Here is an 18,139-nt window from a genome sequence, read left to right as displayed (position 1 = left end):
TTTGGATTAATGTTGAATTAGTCAGCAGAGACGAAGACGGAGCGATGGAAATAACCAAGCAAGTGGAGAGAGAGCCAGAAAAAGCTGCTGCTGATTTTATTCATATTATATTCGACTATTATGTACATTGTTGACCGCCATTTACGCTAGGTGTCAAGTCAGGTAACCCAGGTAAGCTTTTGGTGATAAAAAAAAATTAATTTATTTTTTATCATTTACATTCATCTGGCTAATGATATTTTTTACCGTAATTTTAGATGAAATATCTGGTGATTAATGGTAGGTCGAGTGTTTTGTGTAATACATTCTGAGGAAAGCGATTGGCGGACTCGCCGACTGGAGAGCGCTCGTCGGGGAAGCCGAGAAACACTCCGGGAGTATTGTCTCTAGATTACGCCATTTATCGATGCTTTTGCATCGCTAAATTTATTGTGTATGTATATTGTATGTTGTGTGTAACTGTAATAAGAAGCGCGATGAATCGATGCACTAGCGTTCCCCGCGCGTTGCAATTATATACATACACCAACTTTTGAGATAATTTTTAATCTTGAGAGGCACTGATGAACCCAGAAGAGCTTTGTGGACTAAGTGCTGAGTGGTGAAATTTTTTGTTTGCAACCTGGAGATACTTTAACGCGGAAAACTCTGTCAGAGAGACGACACTGTATTGTGAATAATAACGTTCTGTTTTGATATGTTTGTGGGTGACAAACAGCTGCTGTTTAATGACGCTGTGATTTGTTATCCACAAGATGCTCCAAGACTCCAGGTCGCCGAGAGCAAACACAGCCAGTGGTACTGGCGCTCCGAATGTTGGAAGGACAATTACCAGAAGAATGACAGGCAATGGATGCTCCAAAAGGTACTCTAGCTTGGGATACAAGTTTTTAGCTTTAGTTATTGTTTAGTGATACTGGAGATGGCATTTTTTTTTTTTTTTAAAGTTTTTTTGCATGTATTTATTTTTATTTCTTATCTGTTATTTTTGGTTTTTAAATAATCAGATTTTTTTTTTTTTTTTAAAAGTAGTTTTTATTTATCACAAATAAAATCTACAAGGAATATTCCTAAACAATAAAAAATTCAATAAAAAAAATAATACTGAAGTTAGCGGTCAGCTGTTAATTTAAAAAATTTTTTTAACAAATCAATTACAATAAAAAAATATTTCTAAAAATTTTCACTTGTAATTTTCATTAATTTTTGCATGTGAAAGTTTTTAATTAAATTTTTTTTTTAATAATTTAATTGCTACAAAATTCTAAAAAAATTTTTAATGTCTGTCAACTTCAGTGTTATTAAAAAAAAAAAACTATGAAATAATTATAATAAATAATATTAATTTTTCTTAGCTGGCTATACTAAATAGATCTCGCTAAGAGTCATATAGGAAAAATTACACTTGTATATTGTCAAAAACATAAGTAATATTAACATTTTTAGTTAAGTTAAATAGTTAAAATAGTTTTATGAGAGATGCAAAAGTTGTAAAGTATAAAAGCATCTAAATTTAAATAATCAGATGTCTGCTGTCTTGAGTATCATAACAATTTTTTTTTTTTTTATTTATTAATTTTAGATCGGATCGTACTTACGAATTAGGTCTTTCGTCGGACCTGATAATGAACGATTTTGACGACGAACGAACTCTAGATGAAGAAGAGGCTATGGAAGGAAGTGAAGATTCTCATAATGAACTGTCAAATTTACAAAAAGTCAGTTGAATGTTAATTATAAAAAAAAAAAAAATTAATCTGACGATTGTAAAAAATGATAATTTTTTTTTTTTTAAATCATTTTAGGAAGGAGATATGCCGTTGAAAGAGTTACTGGCAAAGTATGGCTACAGCCATACTTCAACAGACAATTCAAATAGTTCTGATCAGCTGATACTGATTCGAGATGGCGATGAACCAGAGTCCGGATTGAATTCCTCGGAAAAAGCGGGAGAAAACGACGCCGAGGACTTTGATGACGAGGAAGAAGACGATGAAGATGAAGATGATGGAGACGATGATGAAGATGACGAAGACGATGACGAGGATGCCAATGTGAGACGAAAAATAGCCAATAAATCACAGCCTAGTCTTCGACAGTTCTACACCGAAATGGTGAAAAAAAAAGAAGCCGAGCGGTTGAATGAAATAGGCGCGAAGGCGACTAACGCTCGTCATTCGGGAACTACCGGAGATAGACACAGGGATGACGGATTTTGTGGCGTCTCTTATGGAAATGTCAATAGAGACGCGGGAGACGGTCTAGTTAGTGGTCCCGGAGGAGACGCTCCACCTGATGGAGAAGGTGGTGGAGAGCCGGGGAATAATGCGCACAGTGGTGGAGGCGATGATAACGACAATGGCGCTGGTAGACCTGTTGATGAAGAAGACGACGATGACGAAGAAGACGAAGAAGAGGATGATGACGAGGAAGGCGAGGGCACTGGAGTGCCAAGGGAAGTTGGAGTCAGTAGCGTTGGAAGTGGTGATGTTGGTGGTGGCTCATCAAGGCTTCTTCGCAGCGTCTCACGTCCCCAGAGCGAGGAAGAGGATGACGATTGTGATTATAGTCCCGATGAAGAGGAGTGGAAGAAGACCATTATGGTTGGTAGTGATTACCAGGCTACCATTCCCGAAGGTCTCTGTCGCTACGATGATGCTCTACCCTATGAAAACGAAGACAAAATTCTTTGGAACCCTACTTATATACCAGAGGACGCGACTGAAGAGTTTCTTGAACGCGCTCAATTACCCACGAATAAAGTAAACTCTATACCGGCTGGTGCTCATATTCGGGATGATGAACAAGCTCTGTATTTGTTGCTTCAATGTGGGTATAATCTAGATGAAGCGCTCAGAAGACGGAGAATGAATGTATTACCTCCGACAGATGCGATTAGTCTTTGGTCTGAAGAAGAATGTCATAACTTTGAGTCTGGGCTAAGAGCTTACGGGAAAGATTTTCATCTTATTCAGAAAAATAAGGTACTTTTTTTTTTAGAATTTTTTTTATTGAAAAAATTATTACAAAAAAATAAAAAAAAGTTTCATTTGTAAAAAAACTTCAAAAACCGTAATTGCAATTTTAAAGAAATATTTTTTTGTTCTAATTTAATTATTAAAAAAAAATTAAAAACGTCGGCTAACTTTAGTATTACAATATTCAAATAAATAAAATGACATTGAAATTGGCAGACTTGAAAATTTTTTTATTTTTCTTGACTAATAAATTATTTTTAAAAAATTACAATAATAATTTTTTAGAACTTCTAAAGATGAAATTTTTTAAATAAATTTTTCTTGTTCTAATTTATTAGTTGAAAAATTTTTCAAAATTATCAGATCTCTTTGAATTTCAATATCATGAAATAAAATATATTATATGAATTTTTTTTTTTTTAGGTAAGAACAAGATCTGTTGGTGAACTTGTTCAATTTTATTATTTATGGAAGAAAACCGAAAGACATGATATATTCACCTACAAAGCACGATTAGAAAAGAAAAAATACGCTCTGCACCCAGGTATCACGTGAGTATTTATCATACAATAAAAAAAAATTAGTAATTAAAATAAAAAATAAAACAGCTAGTTAACTTAATTTATTTTCATAAAACCGCAAGCAGAGACTATATGGACAGATTTTTGGAGGAGCAAGAGGGAGTTCGGGACCGAAGCAGCTCGCCGAACGTAAACTGTTTGATCCACGGCGACGCGAAGCGACAGCGAGGGAATCCTAACATGACAAACAATCATAACGAGGGAGGAAAGTCAACGGAGTCGTGGGACGGCGCCACGAGTGAGGACCCTCTGGGTGATGCCAATAGTACGGACTCCGTATCAGCCACGGTAACGTCAGCCACGTCGTCGCTTTTACCTCCTCCCGCTCCTCCACCTTTAATTTCCTCGAGCCCGTCATCAACAGCACCTCTGTCATCGTCATCGTCGTCGACTTCAAACGTTTCATCAAATGTTCTGTCTACACCCATGGTAACTCAGCCAAACCCACCTCCTACTGGTCCTCAAAATCACGAATCATCTCATGACTATCCGCCACCTTTGCCACCGTCATCAGACAACGTTCTGCCACACTTGCCGCCTTAGCATTTGTCATTTACATGCTTTTAATTGTTGGATAATCCATTTACTCGTGGACTATCATTACCTCTCAGCCGTTGCCATTGTCGTTTATTTTACAAACAATACTTTCATTCTTTTTACACATAATAAACAATAAATCGCTACACTAATTCATTGTTCACAAATCATCATTAGGACGATATATTACTGTTGGGGTTGCAGACAACTAGTCAGACTGACAATATTCCGAATTAATAAATTACTAAAACTAGGAAAGTTATATAAAATGTAATTTAAAATAATTAATTTTACAAATTTTTAAATTTCAAAAAATATAATGTTGAATAGAGGAAAAAATTTAAGCTATATTAATAGAATCTTTTAAAGTCACAAAGTCTTAATAAATTAAAAAAAATAACAACGAAAATTTTTACGCCAAAATGAATGAACAGACGAATACTCATTTAGCCGAAAAATGTAAATATATAATTATTTGGATGAGTAATTTTCGGCCGAAATTAAATTAATTTTAACTTTTGAGGAATATAAGATTTTTATTTATCTATATTCAAGATCTCGGTGTTTTATAATTTACAAAATTGTTTTTTGGCTGATATTCTATTTAAGCTAATGTATTTTATAAATTTTTAATGTAGCGGAATTAAAAATTTTCTAGATTTTTGATAATTCAAAATGTTATCGATCTGACTAGTTTACCGCAACCTTACTGTTGCTAGTAAATTACCGCCATTTTAATACAAATTTTATTAAACAATCATTAATTAACATAAAAAAAAAAAAGTTAAATTAAAATTAAACAGAGCTACGGCAATGTGAAGATGTAAAGCATGATATTCTTTAGCACTTCGAATTATATTTTTCTACTGTATCGTATAAAAAAAAAAATAATAATAATAATAATTGAATATTAGATAAATTACGTCTAGCACGAAAGATAAAAATCGGATTATTTGATTTGTAAAAATAATTCACCTTCCTGTATTAAACATTCCTTTATTTAGTCAAAGTTTAATTATATCAAGATGTACAAATTTATTTTTTGATGATTGAAAAAAAAAAAAAAATAACATAATACATTAATTAAAGTAGATAAATTATCCGTATTGTGCAGAATCAAGTGATTCTAACGTAGATTTAAAAAGCTTCCCAAGTAATGACAAAAATTTAATTTTATATGAACTAATATTATAACAGCCAGTTGAAACAATGTTATCATCAAGACGTACTTCCTTTTTTTCTTGTGAAGTATCATCACTTGACGTACCCTCACCAGGATTATATTCAATAGCATTAACAGGAGCTTTATTAATCGTGCTTTGATCACTGAGTTCAGCATTAATCGTTAACACATTCACTGGTGGCTTAATAATTTTCACAGACGCTTCGTTCATACCAACACCAACTAAAGCACCCTGAATATCCCAATCGCTTAATCCAGACGCTCGTTGCTCGAGAAAATCAAAGAACATCCCAATCTCATTTGCAGTTTCACGGGCAATAAGCTGACGATCTCTCAGTGCAAGTCTCGGGCTCTTTACACCTTCCAATGTCTGACAGAGAACCAAAACAAGATTTATTTCTAAGGCAAGCCGTGAGTTGTTTTTATCCATCGAGTCAAACCAGGGATTTGCGTCAACCCTAATGGACTGTCCAACATTAACGCTTTGATTTTGAGCACCTTGAATTCCATTTTTGGACACGTGTCTGCTGGTGTGATGAGAGAACGGCGTTGTTCGTGAGAGAATAGTGTTTTCACAAATTAGAGGATCATACGGGCGCCTGAGAAGTCGCGGATTGCCAAGTAATCCGTGACTGGACGCGTACCCTGAGTGATCAAAATACGCATGAGCCGGTCCGGAGACATTTAAAACACATCTCAGATCCTTGGGATGAATTTTCCTTGGATATTCCGGGGTTGAACGTTCCCACTCACGTTTCGCAGAGTCCATACCATCCTTGGAGGGTGTTCTTTGAATGGTTGTTCCACTTACTGGTGAAGAATTAATAGCAAGATGTACATTGAGAGCTTGAGTAAACAGCTGAGTTGAACTGATTATTGTACCGTAAGTCAAACTTGGCCCAGAATTAATAGACATCTGAGGTGGGCCAAAGTTTATTTCAGCAAGTGGTGTGTGCCAAAAGTTTTGGGTGTAAATAGTGTCTACCAAAGCGTTAAGTCGTGGAGAAAATCGCACGAAACATTGTGCGCACCACCAATTAATGACAATCAATTTATTAACGACTAATTTAAGTTCATTACTCGGTAATTTTTCATCACACCAATGAAGATCTTCAGCACTTTCTACACTCACACCGTCAATTATAAATTTAAGTATCCTCGGACGTAATAATAAATTAACTGTACTGTCATAAATTAAATACATACAATTCATAAGACCTTCACGTACACTTGGTTGTATCATTTCCCAAACAGAAGTTCGCATTGTCAGAGCAGATATCAGAGCAACCAGCGATTGGACAAGATCAATGGCCCGTGGGTCCGCGGTGTGTCTCAGTAGAGTTGCCACTTCAGTCAATTGATTTTCATGCGAGCCCAAAAATATCACCACTGACGTTACGTAGGTCGACTGACAAGACGACTGACCACCAAACCCAATACTGCTCATTATCAGTCCCGTGATAAACTCCAGGCCTAGAGTGTAAATCATCCACCAATCCTGGCACCTCCACTGGCCTTGACACGTCCGGTCGTCGTAGAGACACTCAAGCATGCTGTTTCTGAGACTCTCCGGAGGAACTAGAGCCAGCCAGAGCTTCGCGATTGCCTCTTGCTCGTCGATAGGCCGCGGTGGAGGGTTGTAGGTCGTTGATCTTGCAAGCATCCCCAATAATTCAAGCCCTGCGCGACTAAAACCGACGTAACGGTGACTTTGAAGACAAGTACTCAGACAGTTCATAAGATCTGGAGCCAGTTGACGAAGATGAAGACAAACTGATCTGTTCCCGTACTTCAATGGGTCTTGTTGATTAATGCACTGCAATAACTGGGTGACCATGCTGATTGTCAAGGTCGCAGGTGTTGAGGTATGAGTCGACTTTGTTGAATCTGACGATAATTTTCCGTCAATTATGTCGTTTTCTTCTTCAACTACGTGCTTGGTGTTGCCGCTGGCTGCTTGAACCTCTTGGGTTTTTTTGACAGCGTCGCTGAGCTTACGCAGTTCGATATTAGACAGTAAACATGATTGAGTTAATAGGTATTCCAAGCTAGCTTTGTCTTCAGCCATTGCACCCTTCACCAGCTGGATGCATCCGAGCAATAAAGACACCAATATTCTTCTCAAACCTGCACCGTAATTGTCGTAAGAGTGGAAAATATCTTCCATTAATTGTACGATTCGCGAAATAAAAGCTTGTTGTTCGTCGACGCACTTCAGCTTCCAGGTGAAGACACATCGAAGCGCCAGAGAAGCGAGCAGCATTGTTATTCTGGCATCACCGATTGTTTTAGTCCGTTTTATTCTTAATGACAGCGAGTCCAGGGTGTATCGCATCATAAACTGAACTCTAGAGGCTTCCATCTGAATCATCAGTTCACTGGATACTTTGTTGTCGGTTAAAGTAACTATAAAATGATACCAAGCTTCGATATTCGCTTCATACAACGGAGACTCGTTGGTACTGCCGTTGTCTTCATCAATCTTCGAGTCAGTCTCCATTGCACTGGCAGGGTTTGCTAAAATATACTCGATGAATCGCTCCCAGTGGTTGTCTTTGTACAAAAATATCTCTAAATTTTTGGTAAAGTCATTCTCAGCCAACAACGGAGGCCCTGATTCAAACAACTCAAGTGTTGCAATGTCGATGAGATAAGCGTAGCCTCGAGACCCAGAAACCAGCGGCCTGAACAGCGGAGCAAACATTTGGTTCCAAAACTTTTCACGTTTTCTGAAATAATTAACAAGAATTGTGTTGCGGTTATACCAAATTGCGCGGATTAAATTCATTGTATTATCATAGAGTTTGTCATAAACAATTTCCTTTTCTTTAGAAATTCTTTCCAAGTAGAGTTCAATGAAGTGACTGCAGCCTTCGGTTAAAAATTGGTCAGCAGATTTAGGAAACATTCGTTTCTGTTCCGCTTGATGCATGATATTGAACAGAGCTTCCGTCAATCCTGGTTGTCGCTCCAAACAAACTGCTACTAGCTCCAATATTGCGACCTTTACTTTTGCTGAGCAAGTCGGAGACATCAGACGCGAGGCAAAAGTCACCCGAATCGACGTTCCGTCCATGCCCATGCAGACCAAAAGCGACATGGAAAATCCTTGAGCAAACTTTTTCAACAAACTGACCGCCATTGCTTGCAAAGACGGACTGAACTCAACGTATAAGTAATTAACTATCGTCGGTACAATTAGCAATCCAGTGGGAAGCGATGGCGAAGTGTAAAGAGCTACTTCCAGAGGTGATCGTTCATCGTCACTGAGACCTAGACTCTGTCTGAACATCAAAAGCCGGTTTACCAACGAAAGAGCTAGCCTTACACTCTCGATAACTTTGAACCCTTTTCCGCTGATCCAGTCGGACTCGTTCATCATTTGGTTCCTCAGGTTTCTTTCTCCAGTTCTCACGAGCTTTAGCAATGCATGGCGAGGCTCCAAGTAAAGAAGGCTGTAAGCAACGACCAGCTGAAGCTTCTTTCTTGGATCGTTTGTCGGCAGATTTACATCAAGCGCGTGGTGAATGCAGGACATTGATTTGAGCCACAGTTCAATTCGCTCTGTCTCGGAGGTAAAGTACCAAGAGTCTAATTTCGGCAAAACTCCTTGGAGTAAAAATACCATACCGGGGATTTCCATGTTGTACATCGCCTCCTCGCTGTGTTTTGACACTAAATAATTGTACAAAGTGTCCAAGTAGGCGTTGAGAATCGGATAACGATGCTCGATAGTTTCAATACCAGACAACCAAGACGCCACGAGACCTCCATCAAAGGAAAATGCCCGAGCAAGTTCTTTGATATCTTGATACCAGTCGTTGAACTTCGGGTAAATTCCAACGCGCATTCGTGTGAAAATTTCGTCAGGGTATTTTAGAGCTAGTTTTGACGTAACTCGACAACACGCTGCGACAAGTCGATACAAGCTTCTAGGTAGAATTGAATGACAGAATCTATTAATTACTTCCAGGCTTAATTCAGTCGGGATCACCATTCCTAGAGGTAAGTCTACATCAGATGCCAGCAGAGCTTCCAGTAAAGTAAATCCCAAGGTTACGTGCTCCGGCAAACTTGTCTGCTGATTTACAACATTCATTATTCCGCTCCCGGCATAATAAAACAGCTGTTCAATTTTATAATGAAACGCGTCACCGTACCTTGACTTGGTCCGCCATAAAATTATTTCCTTGTCGCTGTCCAGAACAATTCGCTCGCAGTTATCAGGAATGGTGAATTCGTTGCGATGGAGAGTACACTCTTTCTCGTAAGGTCGGTATGGCTGTCTGGGGCCAGCGTTAGGATTAAAGTTACGATGAACCGGCTCTTCTAGAGTCACAGAGTCCAGTTCCTCTAATTTAGCAGCTATTTTTTTAGCACTGGACAATGAGGCGTTGGCCAGTCCAGTAGCAATCCGCGTTAGTGGTTCAAATCGGTACGGGAACAGCGATACTGCTCGATGAAAAAGCGGCCATAGACCGCCTTCTTCATTTCTATCGTTCCAAAATTCCGTAGCTGTTTCAGGGTAGCGTAATATCGCTGCGACAACGTCGAAAATTCCTTCAAAATTGCTGAGTCTGTCCTCGTCGACAAACGAGCACAATAATGATAAAAGATTGTAGATACTTAAGCGTACTACCTGCGCATACCGCGTCGATTCACCGATAACTTCGCTGTCCAGGACACTTTGAAGCGTTCGGAAGACATCCAGCTGGACAGCTCGAACTCCACAAGGTCTAAAACGATTTAATAAATCAGAATTTTCAGGCTCTACTGCAAAATTTACCAGCATCCAAACTAGCAACAGCGGACCATCCTCTGGTGAACTGTCTCGACGAAATTTCGGCTCGACTAATTCTTTAATATTATCTCTGAGCCTTTCAACCCAATTATACACCTCGTCACTATTCGCGCTGTTTTCGTATCGCTTGGTTACATCCAGAGCTACAACAAATAAAGCGATTTGACAGTGGCGAATTTCTTCGAGCTGTCTTATTATTTTTTCCTTGTCCTCGTGGCTCTTTGTCCCTGCCAGACGTCGTGGCTCGCCGCAAACGCTTTCATAGATATTCTGAAAATCACTAGGCTGGACAGTGTCTAATAACATAGTAACTATGTGGAGCAACTCACGCATCTCCACCAGGGTGCTGTTGTATAACTTGTGAAGATGATCATCCGTGAGAAGATGAGATCTGTTGGCGATACTAGCTGACTTGAGGCGGTCTATTTGCTTCAGCGATGACTCCAGCACTGATTCCAAAGACGCTTTTTTAAAAAACTCGGAAAATTCTGCTTGATAAGGATGTCTCTTGTTGTCTCTGTACTCGATTATAAGTTTTAGACATTTTATCAATGTTATTCGCTCAGAATAGTAAAATGTCCAGATATCTTCGATCAAAATTTTCATGGAGGTTATATCCGCAAGGTGGGATGCAAATGTCTCGCCACTGTTTCTGTACTCGTAGATCATGTAGTTAAGAGTCAAGTCCCAGGCAATTGTTGCATCTAAATTCTGTTATAAAATTAATTAATTATATTTTTAGAATTACTTTTTGAATTTATTAAAATTAATTTTGCAGATGTTTGATTATTTTAATAATATTTTTGACAAATAAAAATTGACAAGTACACAGTAAAAAATTTTCCGTCATTGCGTCAAAAAATTTTGTGTTAAATATTTAACACTTTTGTGTGTAAATTTAACATTGATTGTGTTAAATTAATACAAAAAAGTGTTAAATATTTAACATAAAAATTTTTAACACAAAATTTTTTGACGCATTGACGTAAAATTTTTTATTGTGTAGAAATTCAAAGAAATTAAATATGCAATTTTTTAAAAATAAATTGTTTTATTATAACAAAAAAACATTTTTAAAAAATTGCATGTGTAATTTTTAAAATTTTCTATGATATTAAAGTTAGCTGTCATTTGACCATTTTTTAATTTTATTCAACAAAAAAATTTGTTCCGAAAAATGATTTTAAAAAAATTGCATTTTTAATTTAGTAAAATTTCTAAATGTCCATTTTTTTTTTTTTTTTAATTTTTTTAATGCAGTAATTTATTTATTAGAAAAATTATTAAAATTATTAAATATCTGCTTAATTAATTTTCATAATTTTTTAGATGTCGGTTAACTTTATGATCATTGTTTGTTAAATAAAATTAAAAAATTGTCAAGTGACTGCTAACTTCAATGTCATTTTGAATTACTTTTGTGTTTTGATTAAAATTTCAGGGTTTACTTACCAGAAAAGATGCAAGCTTGGACACAAGATCAAGCATTCGGGGTCCGGGGTTAGACTTCTGAACTTTCTCCAAGGAGACTTCGGTAAAGGGTTTAAAAAATATAAGACCTTCTTTTAATAATTCAGTGGCATTTTTAATTTCTTCAATGACAAGTGCTTTTTCGCAACGACTTGTCGTGCTAGAAATAACTGACCACAAACCCTTGCAATAGCTGTAAAATGTCATTGTAACTAAATTGTTTAAATAAAAACTTTTTATTTTTAATTATAAATAATACTTACGGTACATTTCCCAAAGGTTCCATTTTATAAAAATAATTATTTCAACATAAATAAATTTGAATGAAAAAAATAATACTTGTTTTTCAACGGTTACACTTTTGAGGTTGTGTATAAAATTAAGCGGGACGTTCTAACCTGACTATTTCAAAATTGCAGTGTTCTTACCATCAGTAGGTTGGTAATAATAATTAGTGACATAAAAAAATAAAAAGGCGCCACTGTAAATGGTTTTTTTTACATTGTCTCCCGTATTTTTTATTTTTAATGGCTTCTCTTTTGTCAGACACGTTCATATTTTTGTCATTGGTATTTAGTAAAACTAATAACGACGAATTCAAAATATTTTATTAAGAAACCAATGTCTTTTGACTAAAAAAAAAAATATTATTCAAATGTAAAAAATAAAATTGTCAGTGAAGACTAATTAAATAAATCAAAATAATAAATTGCGCAGATAAAGCTTGAAATTTTAGTGCAAATATCCGCCATAGTTTTCAGACAGAATATAATTTCGAGAAATTACGAGCAAAAACCAATGTGAACATCCGGTATGTAACTTTTTCAGAGCACCATCATGATCACAACGACCTTTTGATCATCAGTTTTACGTAAAATATTCAGCATCAATTTTTGTGATTTAGTTTTTATTGGATTTAAAAACTTTATAAAGACTTTGTCATTATATTCACGTGGAAAAATAATAAATATATTATTTTAACTAAAAGGGTGAAGTATTTTACAGGACATTATTACAGTGTCGATAATAAATCTGGACATTTATCTTCTGGGATTATTGCTGTATATATATTTATAAAAGTTATTTGGGAGTGGCAGTATTTACTATTAAAAAAAAAAAACTTACGGACAATAATTCATTCCAGTGTAAATATTTATAACCAAGATTAATATAATCTTCGTCGAAATTACATAAATAGAATCATTGGTAATAGTAGTAATATATTTATCAAGAAGCCTTCCATATTAAAACGAAGCGACAACCTGCTGCTGACAGACAATTGTGATGCAGATTCATTCACTGGCAGACAGAGTCTAGAGTAACTAACTCGAGACGGAGAGGATGCCGGTTAAAGTTGATGTTGTCCCACCGCCGCCTGCTAATTCAAAACAACCAGGAGTCACCAAGTCTCTCCTGTATAATGGATCTCGGTTCCAAGGCTCCCAGAAGTCTAAAGGCAACAGCTACGACGTCGAAGTAGTTTTGCAGGTTAGTGTTATATAAATAAACATATATGTTGATGTTTATAAATAAGTACTTTGTCTTATTATTATTTATTTTTTTAGCACGTAGATGAAGAAAATAGCTACTTATGCGGATACCTGAAAATAAAAGGTCTAACGGAAGAGTTTCCCACACTGACGACATTCTTTGACGGAGAAATTATTTCGAAAAAATACCCATTTCTTACCAGAAAGTGGGACGCCGATGAAGACGTTGATAAAAAACATTGGGTATTTATTTTAAATATTTTTTTATTCAAAATTATTATCTATATTATCAAGAGAATAAAAAAATTTTGTCGCCAGTGTATTTATATGATAAAATAGGTTTTTATGGTTAAATTTGGTATCGTTAAAAAAGTCTTAAACTGGAGTTGTGCCTTTTCAAGGTTTCATGTCATTCTCACCAATAGTCAATTGATGATGATAAGTATTTAGGCTGCATTTGAAAATGCTCCATCTACAGATATTTAAATAAGAAATGACATTGTATCTTGTGAATTGTTGACATTTTTAAAGATACTAGATATAACACGCTCGCTTCGCTCGCCTTCAATCATTTAAAAATCCCGCCACTATCTCAGTCGACCAATCAACAACCGAATAAAATGGTCACAGAAGTGACGTAAAACGATACGACATCCGGCCATCAACTTTTTAGAAGAGGACTAGAATTAAAATTTGCGCGCGCCTAAATATAGTGTTTGCATATATTTTCATGTTTATGATATATTCGACCAATCACATCACGAATAAATTGATGCCTCATATATCCATCTCTATTTTATAATAGAGATAAGCTCATCCTGATGTAACACTCATCAAGATCTTTCATTTGAGTACCCACATGTATTTTTATATATTTTTCATATATACATATATATAATATATATGAATATATGAAAAATTGATGTGAGTACTCAAATGAAAGGTCTTGATGAGTGTAACATCGGGATGAGCTTATATCTTTAAAAATATCAATATTTAAGAAAGTACAGTGCAATTTAACAAAAGTCCTTATTTAATCAAGCAAAATTATTTATTTATAGTTCACAACCCACGGCAGCCACATAGTGACTGCAAGTTTGCTAGTTATTAATAATTAATAATTTTTCAATTTTTTTTAGAGTAAATTTGAATCATTTTGTCAATACGCAAAATCTTTCAACTCTGACACTTTTGATTATGAAGCACTGAAAGGAACTGATTTTGTTTTTATGAGATGGAAGGAACACTTTTTAGTTCCGGATCATACAATAAAAGATATAAACGGTGCATCGTTCGCTGGATTTTATTATATTTGTTTTGAAAAGTCTGCTGCCTCTATTGAGGGTTATTATTATCATCGAAGTTCTGAATGGTATGTCTTAGATCATTTTTACTTACTTTATAAAAGAGATTGAATTCACAAGAAGAAAAGAACGGTTCTCAAAAATAATTTTTTTCAGGTACCAGTCTCTAAATTTGAGACACGTTCCAGAACATAGTATACAAATCTACGAATTCAGGTGAAATAGATGCATGTGACACTGCAACGTCAACAAAAATTTGAGTTTTCTGTCTTCTTTTTTTCAAGCAAACAGATCTCATTATTTTTTTCATAATATTTATATAAAGATTCAAAAGCAAAATTATTAAGCATAACTTTATTAAAAATTAAAGATTTTAAAACTAAATTATTTTTTGTAAATGACTTATTATTTATAATTAATTTTTATATTGGTTATTTTTTATATTGGATAAAGCTAATAATCGTGATATTGATGAATGAGGAACTTAGTGCCTCGACGCGTACGACGCTACTGTAATTAATAATTATATACACAATTATTCGTTGTAAGACAATTTATTATTTTAATAAATTGATTAATCTTTATAAATATATTTATTAATTTTTCTGAATTTTATAATTCTCAGTTTATTTTTGAATCGTGAGGATCTGTTTGCTTATTTATTTTTTTGTGTATTTACATACATAGTAAACAATTATTTTATATAGATAAAAACAGCGCAAGAGTACCTTTATCACTAAAACCTGGTATTTTGTTATCAACCTAACATTTAAACAACAAACTTCTACAATACTCTAATTAATTATTAAATAATTTAAATATTATATTTTTGAGTATATTTTTTTTTTACGATGTTTAAAATTTATAAATTAGTAGGCCAAATTAAAAAAATATTTATATAAATGTATGAATGTACTTGCTCAGAGAATTATTTCATGTTAAATTTTAAATTTGATTTACGCTATTAAACTATTGTGTATTAAATTTTTATATATATACATAAATTATTAAGAACTCAAATTAAATAACATTATTATTATTATTATTATTATTATTATTATTATTATTATATGTGTAATGCGCATATTTTTTTTGCAATAATTAACACCACGTAGATGAAAAACTACTGCGAAATACAGCAATTATTGTGATATTCAGATAGCCCTAATTAAAAGTACTTAATTAACAAAAAAAAAAAAAAAAAAATTAAAAAACGACAACACAACACTGGTAGCAAGTTGCTTATCATACAATAGATTTAAATATTATGTGATAATATTTTTAATGTACATGACATTATTTCTAGTCTTTAATAATCGTTGTAGAAAAAAGCAATCGGTTATGACTGGTTATTTTCAATAAAACTTCTTCCTTACTAAAAATTAATTAAAAATTAAATTTAATAAAAATATTAATTTGTGTATCTGATATCAGAGTTGCTGTACAATTACTTACAAAAAAAATTTTAATTACGTTTAATATTTATAATATAATTATAATTATTTATAAAAAAAGTAATATATGTACATATCGCTATAGATATATTTCATATTTTATTGTAAATCAATATTAATTGTGCTACTATATATTATTAATTTAACAAAAAAGATATTTATAAAATATTTCAAAATATATATCTGTTCGTTTATTATTAAAATACGGATATAGGAGGATCTATTAAATTTTCGGGTCAGAATTTGAATAAATAAAAAATGTAATTTTTTTTTATTTCTTCAGCTTCAGCATTCCTTATTACTCTTCGGTGAAATCGATTTCCCGTCAATGTGACCAAGAGATAATGACTGCTTTCTATCGTGATTTCTTTTCCAAATTCTCGAGAATTTAACGAGCCTTTTACTAGCCGGTCTCGCGCTCGTTTTTCTGACCTTTGGCTTCTTTACGTCTTTTAACATCTTCTCATTGTCAATAACTGTTCCCTGGAATTTACTTTCACAATTAGTAACTTATGTATTATTCTTAAAATATCATTAATTTTTTTATCATACAGAAAGTAGAAAACATCTTTTTATTTATTTAAACATTGAAAAAAAAAAAAAAAAAAAAAAAAAAAAAAAATCAGATGCTTGCTACTTTTTGTATCCCTTTTTTTATCTGAAGAGAAATCACCAAAATATTGGAACAAATCTGACACAAACAAGAGACATTCTCCGTTGGAGGCATCGTTATACTATTAGGTCCATTGAGAACAGCTTCAAAGCCGAGAAATTTAGTGTCCAGATCTATTTTTGCTTTTATCAATTCAGCGAAGCACTGCTGGACATCCCGGCTTGAATTTAATGCCGCGAGCCTCTTGCTTCTTCGTCTCCCAGATTGTTGTCCAGTTTTGTCTTCCAGAAGCGAAAGATCTAGCGGCGCAACGACTAGGTTTGATTTTTCGCTTTTAGCTGAAGGTACTTCGTTGATTTGCGCTTCCTTTGTTCCAGTTAAAGGGATTGAACGTTCTCCTCGCAATAAAGCTGAAAAAATTTTATTAATCATCTATATTATTAAAAGATGACCTTGTATCTTGTAAACTATTGACCTTTTTAAAGATATATGCTTATCCCGATGTTACACTCATCAAGACCTTTCATTTAAGTACCCACATCATTTTTTCATATATTTACATATTATATATATATATATATATATATATATATATATATATATATATATATATATATATATATATATATATATATATATATTTCATATATGTATATATGAAAAATATATAAAAATGCATGTGGGTACTCAAATGAAAGCTCTTGATGAGTGGAACATCGGGATGAGCTTATATCATTAAAAATGTCAATAGTTAAGAAAATAAAGTGCAATTTAACAAAAGTCATTATTTAATAAAGCCAAATTTTATTTAGCTAGTATTTTAATAAATTAAAAAAAAAAGACATAATAAAACTTACTTATAAAAATATTAAAATTTTCTATAAATGATCGAGCATGTACTAATAATTTTTGAAAAGTTTCATCAGCAACTTTATCAGTAAAGTAAGTACGAGCGAGCAAAGACTGGTCCCAAGCGACGTCAACAGCCGACTTATCGTTCAAAAGTTTCCATTGCTGCTTTGAAATTTTTGACTGCCATTCCATGGCACAATCTTCCAGACGTCGGTTTATCGAGTCCATTAATTCCAGAGCTTCTTTCAATGATTGAGGCACTGAATCACTATCACCTGATTCCTTATTTTGTTGGTTAACGTTACTAAATTTTTGGACGTTTGACATGTCTAAATTTCTTCTTAATGCCTGATATAATATACAATACAATATAAAATCTTTATAAATAAAATGACAACAGAAAAAACATAAAAAGAAAAAACAAAATATAATCGACTATAAAACAAATTCATATAAAATTTGAATATGGTACTATTTATTCAATAAGAAGTAGCAATAATATATAATTATTAAAGAAAAATAAATATTACATGTGTAATTCAATATCATACAAATTTTAAATCATTGGTCTAAGTAACATAGTAACACTTGTAATTTTTTTTTTTTTTTTCATTTTTATTTTATTTTTTGACAGTGAATATGATTAAAATACGTCAGTCGACCCGACCATAGCTCCCTTGTATTTTTAAAAAATGTATTTATAATATGTATAATAGATACTAGACAAATAAATTAAATGTGCGGAGAAAAGGCTGGTTTAAATGATAGATGAAAAATTTCGTAACATACTTTATACGCAGTGTACAAAAATATGTTCGGTAAACACCGGATTTTTTTTTTATTATTAATTTCATTCTATCTTGTATACGCTTACGC

At 33.6% G+C, this 18,139-nt stretch overlaps 4 protein-coding genes across 6 annotated transcripts; 2 read left to right on the top strand and 2 right to left on the bottom strand.

Moving 5' to 3' along the window:
* Positions 1-31: 31 nt before the first annotated feature.
* LOC141531250 (uncharacterized) lies at positions 32-5,726 on the top strand. 3 transcript variants are annotated; one of them, XM_074248954.1, is made up of 7 exons: positions 32-171; positions 258-865; positions 1,583-1,718; positions 1,806-2,984; positions 3,402-3,529; positions 3,622-3,847; positions 5,586-5,726. In XM_074248954.1, the coding sequence occupies exons 2-7, from the start codon at positions 756-758 to the stop codon at positions 5,598-5,600; spliced, it is 1,794 nt and encodes a 597-aa protein (XP_074105055.1). In that variant the 5' UTR covers positions 32-171; positions 258-755; the 3' UTR covers positions 5,601-5,726. The 3 variants fall into 3 exon arrangements, with proteins under 3 accessions (XP_074105055.1, XP_074105046.1, XP_074105036.1); XM_074248945.1 differs by lacking the exon at positions 5,586-5,726 and having other exon boundaries at positions 3,625-5,015; XM_074248935.1 differs by lacking the exon at positions 5,586-5,726 and having other exon boundaries at positions 3,622-5,015.
* On the bottom strand, positions 5,081-11,924 carry Nup188 (nuclear pore complex protein Nup188). The gene is made up of 3 exons (XM_074248747.1): positions 11,814-11,924; positions 11,533-11,743; positions 5,081-10,791 (listed from the first exon to the last, which is right to left on the bottom strand). Exons 1-3 carry the CDS (start codon positions 11,834-11,836, stop codon positions 5,194-5,196), a joined length of 5,832 nt encoding a protein of 1,943 aa, XP_074104848.1. The 5' UTR covers positions 11,837-11,924; the 3' UTR covers positions 5,081-5,193.
* Positions 11,925-12,089: 165 nt separating this feature from the next.
* On the top strand, positions 12,090-15,772 carry LOC141531332 (glucose-induced degradation protein 4 homolog). Its single transcript, XM_074249080.1, has 5 exons — positions 12,090-12,756; positions 12,841-13,038; positions 13,116-13,283; positions 14,180-14,412; positions 14,501-15,772. Exons 2-5 carry the CDS (start codon positions 12,892-12,894, stop codon positions 14,562-14,564), a joined length of 612 nt encoding a protein of 203 aa, XP_074105181.1. The 5' UTR covers positions 12,090-12,756; positions 12,841-12,891; the 3' UTR covers positions 14,565-15,772.
* On the bottom strand, positions 14,564-18,005 carry LOC141531323 (uncharacterized). Its single transcript, XM_074249068.1, has 3 exons — positions 17,269-18,005; positions 16,472-16,821; positions 14,564-16,281 (listed from the first exon to the last, which is right to left on the bottom strand). The coding sequence occupies exons 1-3, from the start codon at positions 17,588-17,590 to the stop codon at positions 16,084-16,086; spliced, it is 870 nt and encodes a 289-aa protein (XP_074105169.1). The 5' UTR covers positions 17,591-18,005; the 3' UTR covers positions 14,564-16,083.
* Positions 18,006-18,139: the final 134 nt, after the last annotated feature.

This window comes from Cotesia typhae, unplaced genomic scaffold (assembly GCF_013202065.1).
Source record: "Cotesia typhae breed Kobodo isofemale line unplaced genomic scaffold, CoteBio_Ctyphae contig_119, whole genome shotgun sequence".
Taxonomy (NCBI): Eukaryota; Metazoa; Arthropoda; class Insecta; order Hymenoptera; family Braconidae; genus Cotesia; species Cotesia typhae.
The sequence above is the reverse complement of the archived record's forward strand: the minus strand, read 5'-3'. Positions and strand labels throughout refer to the sequence as shown.

Excerpts from the sequence above, each read along its gene's own strand:
- LOC141531332 (XM_074249080.1), top strand. The coding sequence starts at position 12,892 with ATGCCGGTTAAAGTTGATGTTGTCCCACCGCCGCCTGCTAATTCAAAA. Across the intron at positions 13,039-13,115 it reads ACGTCGAAGTAGTTTTGCAG|CACGTAGATGAAGAAAATAG; the intron begins GTTAGTGTTATA and ends TTATTTTTTTAG. Across the intron at positions 14,413-14,500 it reads TATCATCGAAGTTCTGAATG|GTACCAGTCTCTAAATTTGA; the intron begins GTATGTCTTAGA and ends AATTTTTTTCAG.
- Nup188 (XM_074248747.1), bottom strand. The coding sequence starts at position 11,836 with ATGGAACCTTTGGGAAATGTACC. Across the intron at positions 11,744-11,813 it reads GAACCTTTGGGAAATGTACC|CTATTGCAAGGGTTTGTGGT; the intron begins GTAAGTATTATT and ends GACATTTTACAG. Across the intron at positions 10,792-11,532 it reads CCAAGCTTGCATCTTTTCTG|AATTTAGATGCAACAATTGC; the intron begins GTAAGTAAACCC and ends ATTTTATAACAG.
- LOC141531323 (XM_074249068.1), bottom strand. The coding sequence starts at position 17,590 with ATGTCAAACGTCCAAAAATTTAGTAACGTTAACCAACAAAATAAGGAA. Across the intron at positions 16,822-17,268 it reads AAATTTTAATATTTTTATAA|CTTTATTGCGAGGAGAACGT; the intron begins GTAAGTTTTATT and ends AAATTTTTTCAG. Across the intron at positions 16,282-16,471 it reads AGATTTGTTCCAATATTTTG|GGAACAGTTATTGACAATGA; the intron begins GTGATTTCTCTT and ends AGTAAATTCCAG.
- LOC141531250 (XM_074248935.1), top strand. The coding sequence starts at position 756 with ATGCTCCAAGACTCCAGGTCGCCGAGAGCAAACACAGCCAGTGGTACT. Across the intron at positions 866-1,582 it reads GGCAATGGATGCTCCAAAAG|ATCGGATCGTACTTACGAAT; the intron begins GTACTCTAGCTT and ends TATTAATTTTAG. Across the intron at positions 2,985-3,401 it reads ATCTTATTCAGAAAAATAAG|GTAAGAACAAGATCTGTTGG; the intron begins GTACTTTTTTTT and ends TTTTTTTTTTAG.